General features: G+C 48.0%; 6 protein-coding genes across 16 annotated transcripts in view; 3 read left to right on the forward strand and 3 right to left on the reverse strand.

Annotated features, from left to right (window-relative positions):
- Window positions 1-2,747, reverse strand: part of LOC126572544 (synaptosomal-associated protein 25) — a 19,536-nt gene extending 16,789 nt beyond the window's left edge. For all 3 annotated transcript variants that reach the window (XM_050231937.1, XM_050231938.1, XM_050231935.1), the window contains exons 1-3: window positions 2,586-2,747; window positions 1,124-1,217; window positions 953-994 (exon numbers count right to left, since the gene is read on the reverse strand). In XM_050231937.1, coding sequence (XP_050087894.1) covers window positions 953-994; window positions 1,124-1,216 — 135 coding nt within the window. In that variant the 5' untranslated portion in view covers window position 1,217; window positions 2,586-2,747. The remainder of the gene's footprint in view (window positions 1-952; window positions 995-1,123; window positions 1,218-2,585) is intronic.
- A 356-nt stretch (window positions 2,748-3,103) lies between these two features.
- LOC126581727 (SAGA-associated factor 11 homolog) lies at window positions 3,104-4,207 on the forward strand. The gene is made up of 2 exons (XM_050245580.1): window positions 3,104-3,467; window positions 3,544-4,207. The coding sequence occupies exons 1-2, from the start codon at window positions 3,113-3,115 to the stop codon at window positions 3,729-3,731; spliced, it is 543 nt and encodes a 180-aa protein (XP_050101537.1). The 5' UTR covers window positions 3,104-3,112; the 3' UTR covers window positions 3,732-4,207.
- Window positions 4,208-4,546: 339 nt separating this feature from the next.
- On the forward strand, window positions 4,547-6,658 carry LOC126570791 (uncharacterized). 5 transcript variants are annotated; one of them, XM_050228787.1, is made up of 6 exons: window positions 4,547-4,587; window positions 4,838-5,216; window positions 5,301-5,513; window positions 5,592-5,777; window positions 5,861-5,990; window positions 6,100-6,658. In XM_050228787.1, exons 3-6 carry the CDS (start codon window positions 5,444-5,446, stop codon window positions 6,455-6,457), a joined length of 744 nt encoding a protein of 247 aa, XP_050084744.1. In that variant the 5' UTR covers window positions 4,547-4,587; window positions 4,838-5,216; window positions 5,301-5,443; the 3' UTR covers window positions 6,458-6,658. The 5 variants fall into 5 exon arrangements, with proteins under 5 accessions (XP_050084744.1, XP_050084742.1, XP_050084743.1 ...); XM_050228785.1 differs by having other exon boundaries at window positions 5,328-5,513; XM_050228786.1 differs by having other exon boundaries at window positions 5,331-5,513.
- A 155-nt stretch (window positions 6,659-6,813) lies between these two features.
- On the forward strand, window positions 6,814-9,556 carry LOC126570790 (major facilitator superfamily domain-containing protein 10). 4 transcript variants are annotated; one of them, XM_050228783.1, is made up of 6 exons: window positions 6,815-6,951; window positions 7,092-7,199; window positions 7,682-8,137; window positions 8,200-8,791; window positions 8,861-9,028; window positions 9,101-9,556. In XM_050228783.1, exons 3-6 carry the CDS (start codon window positions 7,694-7,696, stop codon window positions 9,328-9,330), a joined length of 1,434 nt encoding a protein of 477 aa, XP_050084740.1. In that variant the 5' UTR covers window positions 6,815-6,951; window positions 7,092-7,199; window positions 7,682-7,693; the 3' UTR covers window positions 9,331-9,556. The 4 variants fall into 4 exon arrangements, with proteins under 4 accessions (XP_050084737.1, XP_050084740.1, XP_050084739.1 ...); XM_050228780.1 differs by lacking the exon at window positions 7,092-7,199 and having other exon boundaries at window positions 6,814-6,951; XM_050228782.1 differs by lacking the exon at window positions 6,815-6,951 and having other exon boundaries at window positions 6,969-7,199.
- Window positions 9,557-9,720: 164 nt separating this feature from the next.
- LOC126569370 (prion-like-(Q/N-rich) domain-bearing protein 25) lies at window positions 9,721-13,529 on the reverse strand. 2 transcript variants are annotated; one of them, XM_050226409.1, is made up of 5 exons: window positions 13,244-13,529; window positions 10,933-11,082; window positions 10,418-10,816; window positions 10,197-10,342; window positions 9,721-10,126 (listed from the first exon to the last, which is right to left on the reverse strand). In XM_050226409.1, the coding sequence occupies exons 1-5, from the start codon at window positions 13,410-13,412 to the stop codon at window positions 9,911-9,913; spliced, it is 1,080 nt and encodes a 359-aa protein (XP_050082366.1). In that variant the 5' UTR covers window positions 13,413-13,529; the 3' UTR covers window positions 9,721-9,910. The 2 variants fall into 2 exon arrangements, with proteins under 2 accessions (XP_050082366.1, XP_050082367.1); XM_050226410.1 differs by lacking the exon at window positions 10,933-11,082.
- A 2,580-nt stretch (window positions 13,530-16,109) lies between these two features.
- On the reverse strand, window positions 16,110-21,452 carry LOC126572606 (hematopoietically-expressed homeobox protein hhex). Its single transcript, XM_050232032.1, has 3 exons — window positions 20,963-21,452; window positions 16,498-16,697; window positions 16,110-16,421 (listed from the first exon to the last, which is right to left on the reverse strand). Exons 1-3 carry the CDS (start codon window positions 21,450-21,452, stop codon window positions 16,110-16,112), a joined length of 1,002 nt encoding a protein of 333 aa, XP_050087989.1.
- Between the last annotated feature and the right edge of the window lie 1,048 nt (window positions 21,453-22,500).

Genomic DNA, 22,500 nt, shown 5'->3' on the forward strand with positions numbered 1-22,500 from the left:
GATGGTTGTTTGTAGTGAGAGGTTAGCTTGATTGTACATCAGAAGGGGCTAGTTAGAGTAAGGCATAGAGACATGCAACACTGATAGACACACGGCAGCCTCAACGGAAACAATGGTAAATAATAATTTGAAGAAATAAATCATTGAACGCTCACGCTCTGCGTGTGAATCATTAAGCAAACTTAAAACGATCATGGAGCTTGAGTTTTGTTGTAATTTCCATTGGTTCGTAGTCGAACCAAACAGATATTCTCGGTAACTCGTTACTACTTCTATTAAATCCATTTTTTTCAAACTTTTTCAGAAAAGTTAAAATGTGCTCAAAACGGAAAAAACCAATATCCATGAAACACACACATATATGTTCCTTCGAAAATAAAATAACTTAAAACAACATCCATCATTCATCATTTAGCAAACCATTTCCATTGCAACAGCTGCAATCGCGCGGTATTGCACTATTCGATAACGGATCTCCATCTTCCAGATAGAACAAAACTGTTGGATGGGCTTGGTTAGGACTGAATGAAAACGAAATGGTTGAAAATTGACATGACTTAAGGAGATTGGGCGTGGGAGGGACTTGAAATACAAAATAACGCGCTTGTTTCATCAACAAATCCTATAGTCGGAAATGATCAACCAGAAGCTAATCCTATAACAAATTAAAATCTAAACTTTCCGAGCCAAAACGATTATGTTAATGGCACTTCCAGGTAGAATACTAAACATATCATTAGATTTTTTTTCTTATTTTTCCAATGCAAGTGCGATGGCATTTGCTCGCTATGCTTTAGCCCTTAACAGTTTGCATCTTTGAAGGGAAGCCACGGTCAGCTTTCTCCGTACCTCAAAGTGAAACCGTACATTAACAGTTAACCTTTGCGGCCACCAGACTCAAGTTTAGCCAACAAATATTAGGGATCGTTTGGGGACGGTTGTCGGATCTTACCTCCTCGCATAGTGCCAACATGCGGCGTGTACTATCCAAGGACTGCATGCCGGGTAAACATGAAAATCGAAGAAAGCAAAGTGTGCATTACTATTCGGTTCGCATCGGCCGGACATCAGGCAACCGGCACGTCGATTAAACGCCATTGAAATGCAGAATGTTCCACCATACCTCATCGACCACCTGCTGCTGTTTGAGCTGTAGCTCCTGCAGCTCGGTTTTTGGCGCTCCTCCTCCATTCTCTGGCGGTGCAGCGGCAGGCATCCTGTGGACAAATAGATTTCGTTAATAAGGGAACCAATACCGTTGAATTATTAAAGAGATTGTGCGATCGGTAAATATTGTCCGAAGGATTAGTATCAAAATTAATGAAACGCCTGTAAAACGAATGGATTGCTGCCGTTCATAAATTATTAGTGCGATTAAGCACCTCTAATTAACCTTCCACGGTAAAGCGTAGATTGCATATGCTAGACGGAATGGGCCGAACCAATCGATCGAATGTTTAAATCATTTTCCGACCGTACTTTTGCTGATCATCAGCAATGTCGTATCATCCGAAGATTCGTGAGACTTTTCGCAAACGCGAATAAAGTTTTTGTGCTGTTTCAGCGAATAAAGGGCCTCCCCCCCCGTTAGTGGCGTAGTTGTTGGTGGGTGCGGAAAAATCAATATCAATGGTTGATACGACGAAAAACAACAACTGGGAGAGCTGATTTGAGTATGCGCCAAGCATCTTTTTTATCTGTATGCAGGGTGGGTGCTGTACGGTAGTCCCACGCTCTCTCGCCTTTCTGGATCAAGCTACGCGTTGTAGCATCCTGAATTATGCTGACTGCGGCTTTCTCGTGTCGTCCCGATGCGACGAGACATTTGAGCAGAAAGATTGAGAGAAAGAGCGACCGTCCCCGAGTCCGTCTGCCCGAGAGAGCGAGAGAGTCCTTGCTGGGGCGTGGATGGGGCGCTAGAACTGGGATATTAAATCCTTCCGCGGGGGTCCTGAAAGTTTGAGAACATCTCCCCCGATCCACCGCTGACCATGCCATGTTGCTCTGTGCATTAATGGCGCTGGAGCAATGGAAGCCGTTCCGGGGATTCCGTTGACGATGCTGACGGATCTTGACCGTTCCTACTTTAGACTTGACCCTGAAATGCAGCTCCCCACCACCTCCTCTCTGCCCGTGTGGGTGGGTGCGAAACGCAGCTCGCCCCGCGCAAAGGACATGTGTGCCAAAACACTGCTATAGCGCCTGTATTCGTGATGCGCCCAGCAGAAAGGGCGTCGACTGGCGCACCTTTCGCCGACTCCTCTTTCAAGCTGGAACCGAGCTGCTACGGAATTCCGCATCTCGAATGACTTCACCCAGCTTCATCAGAGCCACAAATATGAGTCACCCACAGCTGGGCGAATTAGCACTTTGCATCCGCGAATGCCATCACCTGCACGGGACCGCACAGGAGCAGCAGAGGGATTCCGCTGGCGGATTCCGAGGCTGGACGCCAACACTTCTTCTCCAACGGCATTTGGTGTCCTTAATCGATAATTTGCCAGCACGAACAGCTCACAAAATTCGGTTCCTTGTTTCGACGGAAAAGGGACAAGCTTCGGAGGGTTGCGAGCAACTATAGTTACCTGGTTTAGTGTGGGATGTATCGGGGACAGTAAAAGCGGTGAAGAATTTACAAGTTGCTCCGAGAAGCGGAAGAAACTTTGGAGAAAAGTTGGACGCGACACAAAAACGGGCGTTCTTTGCACGAATTTTCACTCACGGAGCCGAACGAAGAGTGAGCTCGTACGGCGCTTGACGTATCGATTGACAACCCACAGGCTTCCAAGAACTGTGGGAGAAATCGTCCTTTTTGATCACTGTTGGGTGGATTGCACAAACTGCGAATTTTAGGGAAATCACAGCTGAGGTTTTTGATATTCACTGGACACATGGACAATCGCGTGAGAGTGCTCTAGAATTGTGCAAGTTTTCTGTTAAAATTGATTTTCGTTGAGTGTTCTAGTAACTTTGCAATTCGCTGTTGAACCATGGGCCTGTAAACGGGAACACCGTGTTTTTTGACAGCTTGGCATAAACCAAAATAATACCGCAATAATAATAATAATAATAATAATAATAATAATTGTAAATTAAAGTCGGCCAGCCAAACATGAGCGAAAAAGTGCACATCGAATACGCGGACGAACATGAATTGATACGGGAATTCCGTCGCTTTATGAGCGACCCGGACACGAGGGAAAAGGCTGCCAACTACCTCTACGAATCGCTAGTGGACGAAACCGTGCTGGGCGTTGTGTACGAGGTGCATCACGCGTACAAGACGGGCTCGGGGGCCGCCGTGGATGGTGTGCCGGAGGACACCAAACCCTACACGATAGTCGACTTACCGGACATGGATGTGTTTGGGTCTTCCTACACGAAAAAAGGCATTGAATGCATCTGTCCGAACTGCAACCGGCCCGTGGCTGCGGGCCGATTTGCGCCCCATCTGGAAAAGTGCATGGGTAAGGGAGCGCCGGGAGCGCGTACTCAGCCGAGGTGCACGGAATTTGTGTCGAATGCTTTGCTTTTTTCTTGTAGGAATGGGGCGAAACTCGTCACGAATCGCCAGCAGACGGATAGCGAACACAAGGGACGCCGGCAGTGGTAATTACTTCGGGGGAGAGGAAGACGATGAGGACGACGCCGACTGGTCGGGAGAGAAGCGGAAGAAGAAAATCTCCCAGGTTCGAACTAATGGAAGTAAAAAGAATGGAAAAACCTCATGAAAGTAGGCTGGCTCGCGAGGTTGCCTGGGAAACTGCACGTCGCAAGCGAACTAACTCACGAAGGGTCGAATGAGGAGGGGCCGGACTGATGGTAACGGTCGATGGAAGGAAGGTGCCGTTGGTCAGATTTGACCGCACGGAGACTCTCACAAGTATTTGAACAAATTGAACCTAAACGAATAGTAAGCGAAGGGAGGGAGCGATTGTAGGTAGTTTGGTAGCAATTTTAATGAGCAAAAGCATTCCTGACACGAGGAAGCTTCTGACGGGCAACGAGTACGACAGAACAGCTTAACCACCCAACATATAACTGTGTATTGCCAAGCAGATCAAGCATTTCTTGTACCCTGGGCTTGCATCCCAAAAATTAAACTACAAACTGACGCTAAAGATGATACGGCAGGGAACAAAGAGAGGAAAAGAATACTATTACTTCCATAATATATTTGTGTAAACCTAGATACTCTTAGCGCTACCGGAATAAATAATTGTAGACAAATTACCAAAATTATTCCATTCTGCTGTCCGGCTATTATTTATCTTGTCTGTGGATGTGATCGTGATGACTCGAGTAATTCGATTCGACGGTTCGATGTAATTTTAAACACAATACTGTTTCCCGGTTTGCGATTTTTTCTCACAAGCCAGTTCTACATGCTCTCTTGATTTTTTCCTGTGGCTAAATGGGATGTGGCAAAAGCAATAAGTGATCATGTAATAATCAAGGTCAATTCCGATAGCCACCAGAGCACCACCAGAGCGCTTCTACACACAGATCTACCAGTGTGATCGAATAAATTCGTCATGCTTTGGACTGTCGTCACGGAGAATGTCGGAGAACCGCGTGCGGTTTCGTGTGAGTAAATTAATATTCCTAGTTTATGCGAGTTTATTTTTAAACAATCCACCCCCTATCCAGCTGGCATTTGCAGTCTGGCGAAACAGAAATTTAAGAAAACGACCGCGCATCACGTTTTGTTTATATTTTGATTTTGTTTTATTTTACGCAAAACCACCGGACGCCGCATTCAAAAAGCGGTGCGGTACGATCGGGTCGATTCTCGTACATAATATTTTCTCTCGATTGCGTGTGCGCTGCTCTCCAGTCCATGTCGGTCTCTCCGATTTGAATATCACTCGTTCGCCTTTAAAGCGTGGGAGACGCATGGTCGGTACGGGCGCGATTTCTATCGTCGGTCAACAAACGCGTGCACAGCAAACGATCACCTCGTCGGAGTAGCTGGGTTCACGTACAGCTTGGGAATCGGGTGATTTCGGACCACCCTTTCAAATCGTGTTCTACTGCACTATGTGACACGGAAGTGACGATCGTGATCTACACTAAAATTGCGTAGTTTAACATTACCAGAGTTCTGATACCGCGTCGATATGATATCGACGAGCAACATGATTCACGCGAACGTGCCTCCACTGGTGTATGTTATGATGAGATCATAACTCGCTGGCTGCAGCATATTCAATGAGGTAATACGTTATTTCTAAGCTGGCCCGGAATACGCGACTCGTCAACCACCGAACGAGTCAAGGACAAGCAGGCATTCAACACAGAAAGTTCGGTGTTTCTCTCGTTCTCAGCAGGCGGGGCAGTGCGACTACCAAAGCGTCGATCAAAATGCATGCGTTGTCAAAATCGTGTTTTACATAAATCTGTTTTAGTATCCGAGTAAGCTAGTTTACAATCTGCTGCTATCATGACTGTAGTGCTGTCCTATCATCGAATCGTTGAAAGAGAACCGGCTGAGGTGGACTCTAGGTGGAAATGTAAGTGCCCCATTATGGAGTTGAGAAAATGGATTCACTAAGTAAATTTACGTTCGTTATCTACACTTTCGGTTCCAGCATATACAGCCATTTTGCTGCTCGTTATCGTTGCTTCCTGCCTCGTGCTCAGCTTTAGTCTGCATGGCCTGCTGGTGGACTTTAAGTACAACTGTCTGCTGGATGCAAATTTAAAGTTCAATTTGAAGGCCAACCAAACGTTTGGAGATGGTTCGAATAATCCCACCATTTCCCCGTTTCCCGATTGTAAGTGTTAAATAGAAATAGCATGAAACATCCGAATCTCCAATGAGAATTCAATATTCATGGTTTATATTATTCCCCACCAGATACTATCGACGAATACTGGAGCAGCTGGAGTGATGGCGCTTATTGTGAGACGCTTAAATACGTGCCGCTCTTGCAAGGTATCTCCAGCACCATATGGCTTGCCCTCTTCCTAATCCATGGCCCTGGAAGGTAAACTCGCTCGTGAAACCAGTTCGCTTGCTACTCCTTGTGGTTGTATTCCACATCGAAAAGAAGCCCTACGATGCTATCGTTTCATGCGGTCACATTTCTTTTTCAGAATAATGCCCCAACCATGGCGTATCGTGTTTCCATCGTTGATCTACTTTTTCGGCTGCTTGGTCACCTCTGCTGTAACGGCCAGCTTCATTACTCAAGGACTGGCCAAATTTTGCACCGAGTTCTGGCAAGTGGATACCAAAAGGGACTACAGCTGTGCTCAATACGTCGTGTTTTTTGCGCTCACGAAGGAACCGTCCGCCCTGGTGCAAGGCGATAAGAACTTTCTACTCGCGTTGGTCTTCCCCTGGATATGGGTCGGGGCAACGTGTCTAGGGTTTCTGATACTGTTGCTGCGCATCGTGTTAATGGTGGACTTTCAACTTATGCGGGTAGACATTTTAAGGCACCAGTCGTAAATCCAGAGAGGGTTATTTCAGTCGTTGCAGCTATTTGAATCAAACTGGTCAAGACAACGTGCCACTGGATGTTTCAGTTGTAAATAGATCTTTCGTGTTAGGTAGGGTAGAACGTATTATACATATTACGCATAGCATTAATGAGTCGTGAGTGTTAAGCAGTATTTCCTAGCTTTCCATTCCACCGCGTTCGAAGGTAATAAACGAATCCGTTTTGAATTTTACCTTTTTTTTCATTTCGTCGTGACCCTTTACCATTAAGGCGGTTTGCACCAGCAGTAGATACAAAACCAAAACATTTACCCCCGGTTGTCACATCATATTCATTTATTTTTTTACTTCGTCTGCCCTTTTCAAAACAACTCGCTGTGATCCACAAAAGTTTATCGAACAATTTTAGAATTCCTCACCCAAAGATCGCCGTTCCATGAGTTAAAACCCGACGATACCGTGCTCGTCGAACTTTTCCAGCGTTACGAGCATGCACTTAAAAGGTACGTGCCATAAAAAGAATCTTTTTACTGCCGCCCCAAGTGTTTAAGCACGACGCCGACTTCCACTCGTCTATCAACGGAACGTTCGGCACGTAACCAAGATTATGTTGTTTTTATCTTTCGATTGGTGTTTCAACCAGTTAACAGTTAGCTGATAATACGGCTGGGATAGTATTGTTCTGGCTGTTGTCGCTGAGTAATAATGGTTCAGTGATTGTACTTCATCACGGTTGCTCGATCGCATTGAAGTAAGCCGTTTGTTTTACACCTAGCGGCCTCCGAGTGATCGATTCACTACTACATAAAAAAACGCGTCGGCAAGAAGAAGAAGGCCGCAAGAAGACCCGCAGTGGGAAGAAGAAGACGATCTGTTCCCAGCAACGATTTCAGACGCGCGGGCTGCTGCGAACACAACCGCCGGATGGTAAAGTGAAAGTCTCCGGGTTACGTGGTGGGCTGCTGCTGGTCTAGGTGATGGCAGCTGTTTCAACACTTGCCTTAACCCCTTCGAAGACAGAGTGAACCGAGAGACACGCGTTCAAGTTTTAGATAGTTAGCGATTTGATCGTGCTATTCTGGGTTGGGTTTTCCAATACATCTGGTTCCCGGTGTGTTCTGTTAGTTTGAATAAGTTATACACGGAGGTAGTGCTTGGGGGGCACGGGACTCTGCCCCATTTGGAATTGAGCTGATGCAAAGTGATCTTACATTTTATGGTTTATCGTTTCAGCGCCCCACCACGATGACGTACAATATGGATGAGCTGAAAAAGCGATCCGTGGCGAGCACGTCGCACAATATCAGCAGCAATCTCAAACCCACCGGCAAAGATGAAAAAGCGCCCGCTTCGCCGAAACCGTCGATCACGGAGATTACGCGCACCCACCCGACGGCCTATGTGATCTTTGCTTCGCTGTTGCTGGATTTGCTTGCGTTCACCATGATACTACCCTTGCTACCGTCCCTGCTCGAGTATTATCGCAAGAACGACAACCAGCTGTACGGCTATCTGGCGTCCAGCATTAAGCAGTTTCAGCTTTGGATCGGTGCTCCGGAACGTTTCACGAGCGTGCTGTTTGGTGGTGCGCTCGGATCGATGTTTAGCTTCCTGCAGTTTCTCAGCAGCCCGATCGTGGGCGCACTGTCCGATTATTACGGCCGGAAGCCGCTGATGCTGCTGTGTGCGGTGAGTTGTCTCGTGTCGAAGTCTGTCCCAAACTTCCCCTCACGATCTGGTTTCCTTTTCAGACCGGCATTGCCGCATCGTATGGGCTGTGGGCTTACTCGGAATCGTTCCTGTTGTTCGTGATCGCCCGCTTTATCGGTGGCATTAGCAAAGGAAACGTTTCGCTTTGTATGGCCGTCATTACGGATGTCTCGAACCAGCAGAACCGTGGCAAGGCGATGGCACTGGTTGGGATTGCGTTTTCGCTCGGCTTCATCGCCGGTCCCATGATCGGTGCAATGTTTGCTCGGTTCTCCGACAAGTCGGGGGTGCTTTGGTTTTTCGCCCCTGCCATGTTCGCTATGCTGCTGGCAGTGGCGGACATCCTGTTTCTGGCGCTCTGTCTCAAGGAAACGCACCCGAAAGAGAAGCGATCCCGGCAGATCATCAACTCGCTATCGCATGCGATCGATCATATCAGTATTAGGGCGCTGTTTCGCTTTTCGGCGGTCGAGAATCTTCCACAGAAGGATGTTCGTTCGCTACGGCGCCTTGGCGTTACATACTTCCTGTATCTCTTCCTGTACTCCGGGCTGGAGTTTACCGTTACCTTTTTGATGTATCACAAGTTTGGCTACACTTCCATTGACCAGGCGAAGATGTTTCTTACGACGGGTACGATTGGCATGTGCCTTCTTTCGTAACCTTCCTTCTGACTGTTTCTCTTTTCTTGTATTTTGGTAGGTGTGCTCATGGCCTTTCTACAGGGTTCGGTTGTTCGCCGGTTGCCGGAGCGACTGGTGCAAAAATCAGCAGTATTCGGTTTATACCTAATCATTCCTGCCTTCGTGATCGTGGGTTTAGCAGAATCCTCACCAGTGCTCTACCTAGGCATGATTCTATTTGCAATCTGTAAGTTTGGTTAAATGTGCTACTACGGTACAAGAGCATACTAACGAAGCACTTTTTTCTTTCTGATTCCAGCGACTGCCTTTGTGGTAACTTGTATGACGACAATCACATCACAGTACGGTGACTTCCACCAGAAGGGTACCGTACTTGGCGTGTTCCGCTCACTGGGAGCGCTGGCACGGGCTGTGGGACCGATCGTTGCTTCGGTAGCCTTCTGGTGTGTTGGCGCACGTATCACCTACATCACCGGAGGACTGTTGCTGCTGTGGCCCGCACTCATGATGCAGTACTTAAAGCTGTAAATCTGCATTGTCTGCGGTCTGCATTTCTTATAGTATTTTTTGTGTTTTCTAAACCGTATTATTATCTAGATATTTACTGAAAGCATGTCTACATGTTGATATTGTGTACAGAATAAGTGCTCCGATGTTTCGAAGATATTTTGTTCCTTTTTAAGGATAACACACAGTGGAATTATTCTTCTGAAAATGAGAAAATATTAAAATAGAAATCGAAATCAAATAACAGGATGCGTTTCAGATTGAATCAATTACGGCCTTCCAACGGTTCACCGTGTGGTCTATATGTTTCCACCTTGTGCCTTCACAGTGTCCTTACCATCAGTCAATCCGATTCGAACCAGTTTTTGTGCCGAGTACAGCCAAAACACTATCGGATAGCCTCTGTGTTCGTAAAAGTGATCGCAGGCCAACGAATTTATTCTTATCTAATTATTCTAACTGTTTGGACGGTAAATAGGTGCATTGGTTGGAACCTTTGGAATGCATAAGCTGACGTGTGAACGCTGCACGGTGTGAGTATCGTCTCGATCGAGAGTAGCCATCGTTTACGCCTCGTTATGATTGCGTTATGCTTTCGAGGTCAACTAATGCTGTATGATGTGGCAAGTATAACCAACGTTAGAATGAGAATTACAGAACTACGGTGAATCATCGACACGGTCCCAGAGCACACTCCGTTCACCTCTATCAGGTGATCTATACAGCGGCAACGCCCGTGAATGCAGGCTGTGTCGATATCGATGCAGTTTTCATTCACCTCACAGATCCCATTCAAGTGTACGGATGAGTAGCATTTCTGTTTCGATGAGAACAGCGAGATAACGAACCATTTCCGTAGTCACCGGAGGCATGCGTTGCATACTCACCAGGTTCGTCTCGTGGAAACGATTCGCACAGGAACACCGGCCGCTAGTAATACCATCCGTTCCGGTCGTGATGCGGCACTGTGAGTAGGGAATGTTGTACAGACACTGGATGTGCTCTTCGCAAAGATCGTACATTTTACTGGCAACTGAAAACAAAAGAGACGATCTAGTTCATTCCGTATGGCATAGCCCGATGGTTCGTTCGATGTCACTGAACCTACTTGGTAAGCATCGGTTCCGGTGTTCGTTCAGCACGTGACTGATGCGGCACGTGCAGACCTCCTGGGCACAGCGCGAATTGTCCGTCACGCACTCCTCATCCCGGAAGCACGGGTCACCCAGCTTGGCATCCTGCAGGCACCGGTTTCTATCGTTATTTGGGTGTTTACCGGGAGTGCAGACACAGACACCGTCCCGGCAGTACGTGCCATTGCCGATGCAGTTGTTGGTTAGGCGGCAGTAATCGCCCAGAAAGCTCGTCTTGTAGCAACGCTTCTCACGCTCCACGTAATGTGCACCTTCGCGACACTGGCAGGAGTTATCCCGGCACTCGGAATCCGTACTCAGCGTGTACTGGCACTGATCGTTGTGAAGACAATAGTCGCCAATATCGGTGGCCGCTGGAATGATATATTACAAACGCCCACAAGGTCGAGATAAGTAGTTGAATCGGGGCAAAGTGTGTCCAATATTTAAACAAAAAGTACACGAAACACAAGTTAGTTGAACACGTTACCTCGCAAACATCTGCGTGTACTGTTAGCATCGGTTACAGCAAAGTAGCCCGCCATACACGAACAGACACCATACTCGTGGACCGAATTGTAGCGTTCGCAGTAGGCTTGCATCGGACACTCGTCATCTGTCCGGCAAACATTGGCCGTTCCTGTCAGCATTAGAAGGGCAATGTGTTTGGTGATCAAGTTAGTTGACTAATAAATGGTCTGTCTTTTTTCTTATTGCCTTGGCCAATTTTTGTCAAACATATGTTTGGCAATTGGAAACGCTTGTCGATAAATTTGGATGGATAGCAATCCTTAGCCTACTCCAAAGCACACATTACTGCTACAATTTTCCTTCAAACAATTTCAATAATTATTTTTTTGTTTATTCAACCACCACATAAAACCTTCCTAAACCTGTTAACGTGTACCAGTTCGGTTGTTTTAAAGAACAGTAAACTAGCACATGATAGGAGCTGCACCTCTCACGCTTGCTTTCATAACGGTGAGATATGCGAAACACTGAACCAATGTTTGAAATGCTGCATAAGAAACGCACCACAGTTCCAGCATAATGCAGCACGCACCTTCGCGATGGCCCCAAAAAAAATGGTATGGGAATAAACTGTGATGCGTGTGTTCGTCTGCGTGGCTCAGCAACATCAGCGCCATTTGAATGCTCCAGGTTGCGTGGTTCAATCGATTCAATTCCATCAAAACAAAAACTCTCAGAGCGCGTAGAGGCCCCGAAACGAATGGCCTTCGATGCTGCTCTGCGCATGCTGATGATCATTTCCTTGTTTGGGTTCGTGATCTGCTCGCTACCGAAGCCGCTTCTTCCCGCACCTCTCTGATACCTTGGTTCGATGCCCTATCTATTTTTTTTTTGGTTACACAGCATTACATCGATCGGTGGTGGAGTTTCTCTCCGCTGGTACCGTCAGTGCTAGAGCTCCCTCAATCAAACTACCCTTCAATCATATCCCCATCACCACGTGAAACATCCACGTTGTCCATGCGGAGCGGTAGATCAGAGCCGCGTACTGAATTTGAATAAAAGAAACTCCCGATTCTCGCCCGTTGTTATTCCAATCCGTTTGGCTGGCAGAAGGTTTCGAAGCGAAACGGTGTTGCATGTGTAAGCCGCTGTTGGCCGGACCCCTTTATAAGCGGAAGCACGTGAAGGCCAAACACACCCAATTCTATACGTGCGTTCGTGCGTACGAACGTACACGTCCGTATGGCATTTGTTTTAGCAAAAAATTGCATTTACAAGCAAATTGGCGCTTTGATAGAATCTTCGATTTGTGCTAATACCCATAATGTTGATGTAATTTAAGGTATTTAATGCACAAAACCTTCCCATATTTAGAGCCAACCACCGTGCCCCGTGATGTGACCTTCGGGAGAGCAAAACAGCTGTTTCGCCGTGCCCGGAAATGGGCATTCAAATGCGTTACGTGCCCGTTAGGGTGTGTACTGGGGCGGCACCGCTACTAAACTCCCTTTTTTATGGCTTGGCGCGTAAACCAGCCGATCGATCGCTTGATCACTCGATCGATCGACGTCGTCGATGAGTGTACTAACTGAGACGCAGACGGCTTGTTCGGTCCTGCTCGTCACACGCCAGCACGTGTCAGTCGCAGTCACAACTGGATGGATGAGATCTAGATGGGGCCCCCACAAAGCTCAGCCCTTCGCTGCGATCGCTTAATTTTATTGCTCGACCATCCAATCAATTTGCCTCCCGAAGTGCCAATCAATAATGATTAATGCACTGAAATTGTGGCACAAATCGGTTTTCTTGCTATCAGCATCAGCACCCGATAACGGGACGGAAAGGGCTTGCTCCCGGCTATCGCCCCCGGGGGTGGTACCGAATATTGCGCACCAACAGCACCAAAAGCATGCGTTTACTGCGCAATCCGGAGTCGCGCGATGCGCTGCGCAGTGTTACTACAAACCCGCCCCCGCCACCCACTCAAGTGGCCCCTGATCGGGGGCGATTGATCGATTCTTCTGCGGTAATTATGGTGTACTCTTCCTCCCGGTACTAGTCCCAAGTAGCTCATTGGGTACCGTGTCCCATTGTGCTCGATGGAATGGTAAGGTACATTCCGGAGAGCCCCGGGTCTGGAAAGCAGTGGGCACGTTCCGGTACCGCTTGTCTCTGCCCTTTCATCGATAAGGCACGATCGAGGTTTACCAAGAATCACTCTGTTAGAATCACACTCGCTCCAGCTCACGTCGTTAGATCACGTCGATCACTCGGTTAAAACAAAGATGCAGTCGCAATAAACGGACGCATTGTTCACAAACACTTACGCCGGATGAATGTTTGGCACTGGACTGGCTGGCTGACGAGGGTAACCAGCAGCAGAAGGAAAAGCGCGCATCCACACCCAACGCACCATCGCGCCACGCGACCACCAGCTACGTTTGACCCTCGGCAACCACGATGCCACGGTTCACGCTTCTCGACACGCCTCCACATGCTCTCGCTGTGTGTTCTCTGCTCCCTGCAGCCGCGATTCTTCTCCCGGCGAACAACGACAACAACCACGACAATAACGACGACTACGTCTCGGCAAGACCGCGTGGCACCAACCGAGTAAACTGAACCGCGCGGAATCGAATAGCACACTGATCTACATTTTCTCTTTTGAGCCCTGGCCACCCCCGAGGGAACCGAATGCGGCAGCCGTTGAGCAGAGCAGGGTGGGTGGTGAAGAGCATGAGGTGGGGGAAATTCGAGAGGAAAACACGAAGCAAGAGGAAAGGATGGGGGGGGGGGGGGAGGGGGGAGGCGGAAAAAACTCCCGATGAATCAACAATGGAACAGCGCGAGATGGAATTGCGCGGTCAATTTTCCATCGTTCTCGTTTCAACGCAAGGCCTCGCTGCTGCCTTCTCTTGCTGCCGTTCACCCCCCTTTTTTTCGGTGCTTCCGAAGTGCTGTGCTCCTCCATGGCGCATCCCCTCTCCCTCCCTTCACCACCAGCACCAGGGTGGACGTTTGCTGTTTGCCGTTTCACGGTGCAATCAATCGACAATTACAATGCCCCCGGCCGGTCTGGGGCTGGGCTTGGCCACGGAAAACCTTCGGCTTCGGCGATGTGCTCCACAGAGATGGGATCGGAAGATGAGAAAAGACGAGAAAAATCTGACGATTCGGCTAGGTCCGTCCCGTGTAAAAGGCCAGCGGTGAAGCGCGTTGTAGGCATCCATCCATCCAAACAGCAAGCACGTTGTTGTGCTCGCGCTCGCAGCATCTTCTCCAACATTATCGCAGCATGCTTATGGTACACGGTGGATGATCTGACGGGCGCGTGAGTGCGTTGCCTAGCAGCAGCAGCAGCAGCAGCCATTGTTGTTTGACGGCACCGCTTCTAAACGGAAGCTTAATTATAATGAAACTGTCCAGCGTATTAACATAAACATTGTGCAATCGCCGTTACGAGCTATAGATCTGGCTGGACTGGCGTGGCCGATTGCGCTTTTGCTTATTGTCAATCAAATGATGTGAAAATGATAATTAGCGCTGTCGGCGCCACTGGCTCTTCGCGGGTTCCGGCGAAATTTTCATCTCTTTTCCATTTTCCACCGGGCCCATTGTGGTGAACAGAGTACGGTAATGTGGGGTTGTGCAGCGAAAGGCAGAGAGAGAGAGAGAGAGAGAGAGAGAGAGAGAGAGAGAGGGAGAAAAAGACGATTAATTTGAAATTCACACCACCTTTCGAGGCATTTGAGCTTCAATAGTCACTTTCGGAATTGCCTAATGCGATGTGTACGGACAGAGCCGCAGAGTTTCATCATCACCATCATCATCATCATCAGACCGCGTGTGAGGTGCATTCGTTGTATTGCCCGGGGAGCTGCTGGATGACCGTTCGCGATGATCGATTGGACTGTAGAACCTTGCCAGCACTCCCACCCGGGGGCTTCCGGGATTCGGGGGTCTAGAGATAGAGAGCGAAGTATCCAAGTAGGTCCCATTATGATGTTCATCGGCCGGACGGACCCCATCAACGGTCAACGATCACTCAATGTAGTCGCTATTCTCGATATTCGATTACCTCCGCTTGCATTCCAGACGATTAGTCTACTACATGGACACAAATCTCTCCCAAATAGCTTCCTCTACTCTTCCCCGGTGCCAGTATCGCGTTCCGGAAACCATCGGCCTTGTGCACACCTCGACGCGGTACCGTGTGATGTCCGTCGTCTCTAGCACGGTGATTCCATTCACGCACACACCACAATCGAGGTGTGATTATGATAAGCGAAACCGGTCGGAATTGGGCCCGATAACATCGCCTTCGCATCGATCGGCATTACACGGTATCATCGAGAGATTCTTCGAAATTTGGTGACAGCATTGGCCGATAGATTCCGGCCCCCGGGAAGCAGCCTACCAGGGTGTGCCATGCAATTAATTAAGCTTCTCCGCATGACCCATCAGACGGCATCACCGGTAGCGATTATCCTGCGATCCGCTGTGGAGATGTTTACATTTTGAGCATCGTCATCACGGCAGGTGGCTCCTCATGAGGAAGAGGGAAATGGAAGCGACCGAAAATCCTTTTGTAGATTGCTTATCGATAGCAGCTCGCAGATGTGAATCATATGAGCGAGGGGGCAGCGGGGGAATTAAACGACCATTAGGAGGCAGCAGAAACCGTTATCTTTCTGCCTGCTCGTCACCGCAATGTTTGTACGAAATCAGGTTGAGCAACCAATATAGGTGGTGATTTATTAGACAAATTGCGATTGCGCTGCTGCTGGTGCTGCTTGTTGCTGCTTGCCCGGGGTTTGGGTTGGGGTGTGATGATGTCGATCACACTAATTACTGGGTAAAGGTCGACCAAAACGTGCACCGGCAATTGGTCGGGCTTTTAGATAGGACGCGGCGGCTTTAATAGACCCCACGGAACCTCCAGCACCTGACGCACGCACTCATCAGCGTGACACGCCATACCGCCGGTCACAGCGAGTCAGCGTGATGCAGCCGGAAAAGAATGCCCAAAAGGGGCAACACGAGATCGCATGGACAGTGATAAATCAATCGACGTTAAAGTTATACAAACTAACGCTATATTTGAGGTAGTTTTTTGGATGGTTCGACATGCATTATGCAAACAAAAGCTGGACAGTTATGTACAGGAACGGTTGCTTCGTTCGACAGCCTTGGCTAGATGACATTGATCGGTGAGGCCGGTTCATCGTCATCCTCATCATCGGGATCTTCACTACCACCGGACGAGGCGTCTTCGTCGTGATCCGAGTAACCATCGCTGCTCTTGTATTCGAATCCATTTCTAGTGGCCGCTGCTCGAGCACCACCTGTCGGACCACTGTCTCCGCCGTTCGAATATTTGTGCGAATGGCTTGGATAGCCGGAAGCGGTTGAGGCACCTGAGGCCGAACCTTCTCCGTCCACCGACTGGCAGCCACTGTTTGCCCGTCGCCACTTGGCACGCCGGTTCTGGAACCATGTTTTCACCTGTCGGGGGGGAGTGAGCAAACGTTAGTGAACCTCGGACAGCTGCCTGATTACGGATTAAGGTCCTAACACCTACCTGTCGATCGCTGAGCTTCAGCTGGATCGCCAAATTCCGACGATCTTCCGGCGACAGGTACTTGTGGTTGGAGAAGCGCTTCTCCAGGCTTTGCGTTTGTTGCGGTGTGAAGCGCACCTGGCCGCCCTTGCGCTTGGAACCGCAGGCAGGCAGGAGGTAGCTGTAGGGATGGGCATAGAATGGCCACACGCGGGGAGTTGCTGTTTGAACGGAATAAAAAATGGGAGAATGATTTAGATGATTTCGTCGCAACTGTGACTATAGAGATCGGATAACTATCTAACAATAAAAGATCCATGAAAAGGGAGCCAAACAAAGTGAAAATCTGGCCAACAAACACTACAGGACACGAATAGAAATCAGAGCACGAGGAATCGCGACGCACACAACCCAAATTTCGTCACTTCCCCGGATTCATTGGCACCAACGATATGTTATCCTTCAGTTGCGCCGTTGGCCACTGCGCCCTCGGGGGCCAACGAGCTCGATGCTCGGATCCCATGTCCCGAGGGAGTCCACTAGACGAATTGAAGCAAACAGAGCACCATTTCCTGGGAAGAATTCATAACGAAGCGGCAACCATTGGACGCTATCGTCTGCGCTATCGTGTGTTTGTGTTTTATATCACTCTACCGCTCTGCCCGTTGCAGATGATTTAATTAGTATCAATTATGCTCCGATGCTTTCACTTCACTCGCATTCGTTGCCACTGATCCCGGGCGTGTCACGTAGACACGTGGGTTCCCGGGGCCGGATAGACTTCCGCAAAGCAGAGAAAGTAGCAAGGGAGGAGCTGGTGTAGATAAGGGAATGCCGGGAGTTTCGGTGGAGCCCTACCCTGTTTGCCCGGTGGCAACAAAATCACTGTTCATTTAGGGTGTGCAATTTTCGCTAATCGAGTGAAACGATAAAGCCGATCCTGGTTGCGCCCCCGGGGGCCGGCATGTGTATGTGCAGCGGATACTGTTTATCTTGGCGGGTAAATATATCCCCTACCACGACTGCGACGACATCGATGCTTGAGTTCACCTTTTCATTAACTCACTCCGGTCAATAGGTATCGTTGATCCTGCTGCAGGATGCTCTCATGTCAATATTCCTCTCGGCATTTGTACACTTGGTGTGGAAAATTACAGCAAATGTTTCGATAAATTTGTGTACTCCTCTTGTTCGTTTATTTCATAAATTGATAACAAGACATAACGGCCAAGGTCCATCGAATGTCGAATAGATAATACCTTTCCCAGACTAATTCATAATTCGCAAACGATTAACGGCGTTACAGCCTGGTCGAGAAGGTGCCCGTGGTTGGAAACCGGCTGCGTTCGATATCCGGATCGGTCGGTGTGCCGAATCCCCCCCGTAATCCCACTGATAACCCGCACAACTGAAGCCACAAATGAATGGCATTTACCGCCACCAACGCCGGTTGAGAAATGATCCATGACCCAACTGGCGATAGAAGACAGTGTATTGTGATATCGGATCGGACCGATGTACAAGGTGAGCCCATCCCGGGTCGGGGAACATGTAATTACAACCCGAAAAGAAGTTGGAGAAGGGAATCATAGATACGCGGGGTGGTGGTGGTACGTGGTGTTGGTTTATCGCCGACCGAGAGAGACCAGAAGCATCGTGATCACCCAGTGGAGTCGGTTGCCCACTAACTATCAGTGTGTCTGTGCCGATGAATGTTGTGTGATCTATGATAAGGCCGAGAACTGAGGTCTTAATCCCCTTTCGGAGCCGTATTGGCGGCTCCACTGTTGTCCGACCGTGTTACAAAGTAAATGCACATCATCGCTGAGCCAGCAGTAGCCTTTTTGGGGAGGGTGCGGACGAGCTGGTTGGAGAGAAATAGTTCAATATCCCCCATAACCCACGGCTCCATGATACCTGGGCCCATACGAGTATCGGTCGTGATTCTAGAGCCTAGAACCCTCTCCGGCGGCACTGGCAGACTGGGACATGTTTGACGTTGGGATTTCTGGCGATCGGTGGCTGGCGCCAACCCAGGAGACCCCGCTATTTAACATGAGATTGATAGGGTATGACCGGCCGGCCAGCCGGTCGGCCTGTCGACCGTCGGCGGCGATCGGTTGAACGATAGCGGGTATCCCCCGTTCTTGATCTAACCCTTCGGTTGCGTGGCGGCACGAGTTCCACAGGACCTTAATGGGGCCGAATGCACACCGCACACCGCACCCTTTCCGCCATTCGAACTCCGAAAAAGATCAAATAGATTGACTGACGACGACGAGACAGTGACAGTGGCGTCAGTGACAGGGCGCATCAGACGGGATCGATGTTTGCAGATGCATTTGCTTACACTGTTGTACTTACAACAATCATCATCAACATCACCATCATCGCCATCGTCGCCGTTAGCAGAGGGTATCAACTTATCTGTATCGGTTTCAAAGGCAAAAGCAAATGATTCACCTTCGGTAATCCTTTGTGTCTGTACAAATGTTTAACAATGGGCTAGATAAAAGAATGGTTTGGCTGTAAACAGGCGCCAACCACCGTCATTATGGTTTTTATCTTCTTTTTTTTATTGTTTATTGTTTTATCGAATGAGATGGGCGTTGGTGTGTAGTTGGACTTTGGATATTGTACAAAACGTTTAAGCTTTTGTTAAGATTGAGTACCGACGTGAATCGAATGCATGAAAATTCCTTCAATATTTTGCTTTTATCAATATTTTAACGGCATCATGTAAGCTTAAATGTTAACAACTGTGCTTACATGTTGTAATAAATATATCCTTCAGAGAGGACTATGGTTAATTCGTGGCCAAAATAGGCGCATTTTTTGAACATTGTTTGTAAAGAAAGCATTCAAACCAATTTTTTCATGTGAATACCATATAAAACTGCAACTTTGGTAGAATATTTAGTTCTTCTTTTGGGAAGATTTATAAACAACTTCATCCATGGCATCAAATTTAGGAAGGTGTGTTTTCGAAGAGGTACTTTTTCCAGTGCCAATCGTAGACATGTGATGGATCATCCGAGATTTACAAATCAGCGCTTTTTTGTTAAATTGTAAGTTTATCCAGGTACCCCCGTTGAGTTTTTGTTCATTTTTCAATTTTTCGATTTTTGGCACCTTTTTGAAGTTGAAAAAGTGCTATTTATGATTTTGCACTGAAAAACGAGTTTTACATAACTATTTAAAAAAAAGTATTAAAAATTTTGATAAAAACTCGAAGGGGCTACCTGGCAACTAGTGCAAAGATTATATGTTCAAATTTTCATATTGATCGGTCCAGTAGTTTTTATGCTACGAAGGACTCCGGCGTTGATAACATTAGTTTTAGGAAACGCACTTCAAAGTAGCGAGCTGCATTAAGCCATGCACGATTTCCAAAAATTGTACATTGATTGATATCGATTTTCTAAACAATACAGCAGTACAGCTACTAGGCAACGTTCGGCAGATCATCTTCGATGATTCATTTCTCGCGATCGATAAATGATGCAATTTACCGAAAATTAAACGGCACTGTGCGAGAAATGTAGATAAGCGATTGAGAAAGAGTGTACTCTCAGCAACGAGCCGAAATCGGATGCAACACCCAATTGGTAGCAACCAAACCGTCAATGGTTTGCCGACGGTAGCTGTAACGCTTATCGGGCGCCTCACCGTGCAAATAACAACATCAACGAGGAGCCTGCTGCTGTTGCCGCTGCTGTTCGATCGTCCAGGACTCCCCAAACAAGCGAGCTAATACTTTTTCCCTCGGACAAGGGCGGCAAATAGCGTCAAATGTCGATAGCCGTAAATCAATTGGGCGCTCGACGATTAATCGTCGGAACGGTACGCTCGAAGGCATTAATAAATCTTGCAGGTGAAAGATTACTCGTTCGATTCCGCGGCGATATGGCGGCAGCTTTCATCTTTCGAGGGCCCGAGTACAAAGTGAATTTGGGCCCTTATTGGGCACCTCCGCTAACCACCGGCAATGCCCGGTGCGTGATACGAGGGCAAAGGATTACGGTATTTAGTTAGTAGGTTCAGGAGTGGTTCCGATCGACCAACAATAGGGTGTTGGGGAGTGTTGCGATTCGGAAAAATACATTTCTCGCCACCAACTGCCTGGCTAGCGTAGCTCCCGTACAACAGCTATTCGAAGTATTCGCTTCGTGTTCCGCCAAACCGATAAGCAGGGGATGTTATCGTATCGTCAGCACTTTATGGTACTGGCCACAATAATGGTGTCCCACCGCAGTTGCAAGCAAGCTCATTAGTAGGGTGATTTGAGGTGAAAGAATGTGACTACCGAAGCTGAACCAGGATTGATATCGATATTTATAGGTTTCGGGTTAAAAATAAATGTTGATAATTTTTCGGAACATCGGAGCTTTGCCCGAAAGGGTACAACGGTCACCGAGGATCTTCTGCCACGTGAGTTTTGAAATGCTTACTACGATCGCTCGGAGCATGTACTAACTCTTCCTACCTTTGTGTAGCACAGACGCATAATGCTCCAAGTAGGCCGCGTTAATCGGATTGAACGTCGGTACACCGAGCTGCAGTGGGAGGGGAATCATGTTTTTGGAAAAATCCAACAGGCCAGGATACACGGCCGTCGGTTTTTTGGGTGAATCCGACCGACCAATGGAAACCGGTGATGGTGCACTGCTATCACCATGACTTGGCTGAGCGGCTAAACTGGGCGAGGAACTATTTCGATGCCGACCACTTGCACTGCAGTCCACTGGCATGGTTGGTGGCATCGGCGCACAGCTACCGTAACCGCCGGCAGGAGTTGACGGGTAGAGGAGCGATGCAGAAGCCTCCGCCGGAATCCCTTCCGGGCCATCTGTATGGGGCCGGCCAGAAGCCAACGCAGCATGATGCTGGTACAGTAGATTCTGTTCTGCGCGCTGCTGATGCAAAATGTCATCGATCCGAAAGGAGCTTTTCCGTTTCGCAGATCCCATTTTCATTTTCACTCTGTTTCGTTTATTCCAATACCGCTTGATCACTGAGAATTCACAAATCGTTTGGGGTCACTTTAACTACGGTTCCGTAACACTCTCATAAATACAGAATCACAAGATACACAAGTCACTAACCGATGAAATAACGTCCCATCAAGTGAGGTAGTAGAATCGAAATTCCGATTCACTTTTTTCTTCCGTAGATCGCGACACGGCCACCACAAACGTACGGCCCCAGGCTCAATCGATAACTGAAGGTGTGCTTTATCAAACCGACACATTATATGTACATTAATGCCGTTTAATAGGATTCGATTTCGAATTTCGACTCGACGATTGATAACGATTTGCCGGGCTACCGCCAACCCCTTCTCGCTCGCTCCAAGCAACGGTGCCCCGTTGAAGGAGTGCGGAGAGTGATGTGAGCGCGTTGATAAAATATGTCGCGTACAGCCGGCCAAGAACGTACCACGGGAGCCTAGCTTTCCGAGTGTTTGTGGTTCTGTTTGCCCTCCGATCGTGATGTTTTGTGTGCGAAGCTATGCTGATGATGGCCGAATATAGTGGAGAATAGGAACCGTATATCTCCTTCTGTGTTCAGGGAGCCTTCATGTTCAAAGCGATTTAGTACCTCCTTATCGCGAAAACGGTGGGGCTGCCAAAATGTGTGCCCATTTGTGGCGCAGCTTGCTATCAGTGGAAATGAAGTGACAAAATGGCAGCGCTCTCGATGATTCCCTTTTTTTCCCGGCAGATTCGACCACGGCACAGGTTACTCTTTAGATTACAGGGGTTTAGATTAAGAGTACTACAGTCTTATGCAAATTAACGTTTTTCGAATCAGTTACAATCCTCTCTATTTCTGTTCTGCGTTGAGCGCCAGATGGACTACAATCGAACCTTATAATTCCCCTCGAATGCCGCCGTTATTTGGTGTTGTTTATTGTGGTGGCGTCTGACATGTTTCCATATAACCACCATTTTGTTTACCTTTTTCCTTTGATAAAAACAAAACTCGATGGGATCGAAATGTTAGAAAGATTCCCTGAAATTG

This window comes from Anopheles aquasalis, chromosome 2 (genome assembly GCF_943734665.1).
Source record: "Anopheles aquasalis chromosome 2, idAnoAquaMG_Q_19, whole genome shotgun sequence".
In the NCBI taxonomy this organism is placed as follows: domain Eukaryota; kingdom Metazoa; phylum Arthropoda; class Insecta; order Diptera; family Culicidae; genus Anopheles; species Anopheles aquasalis.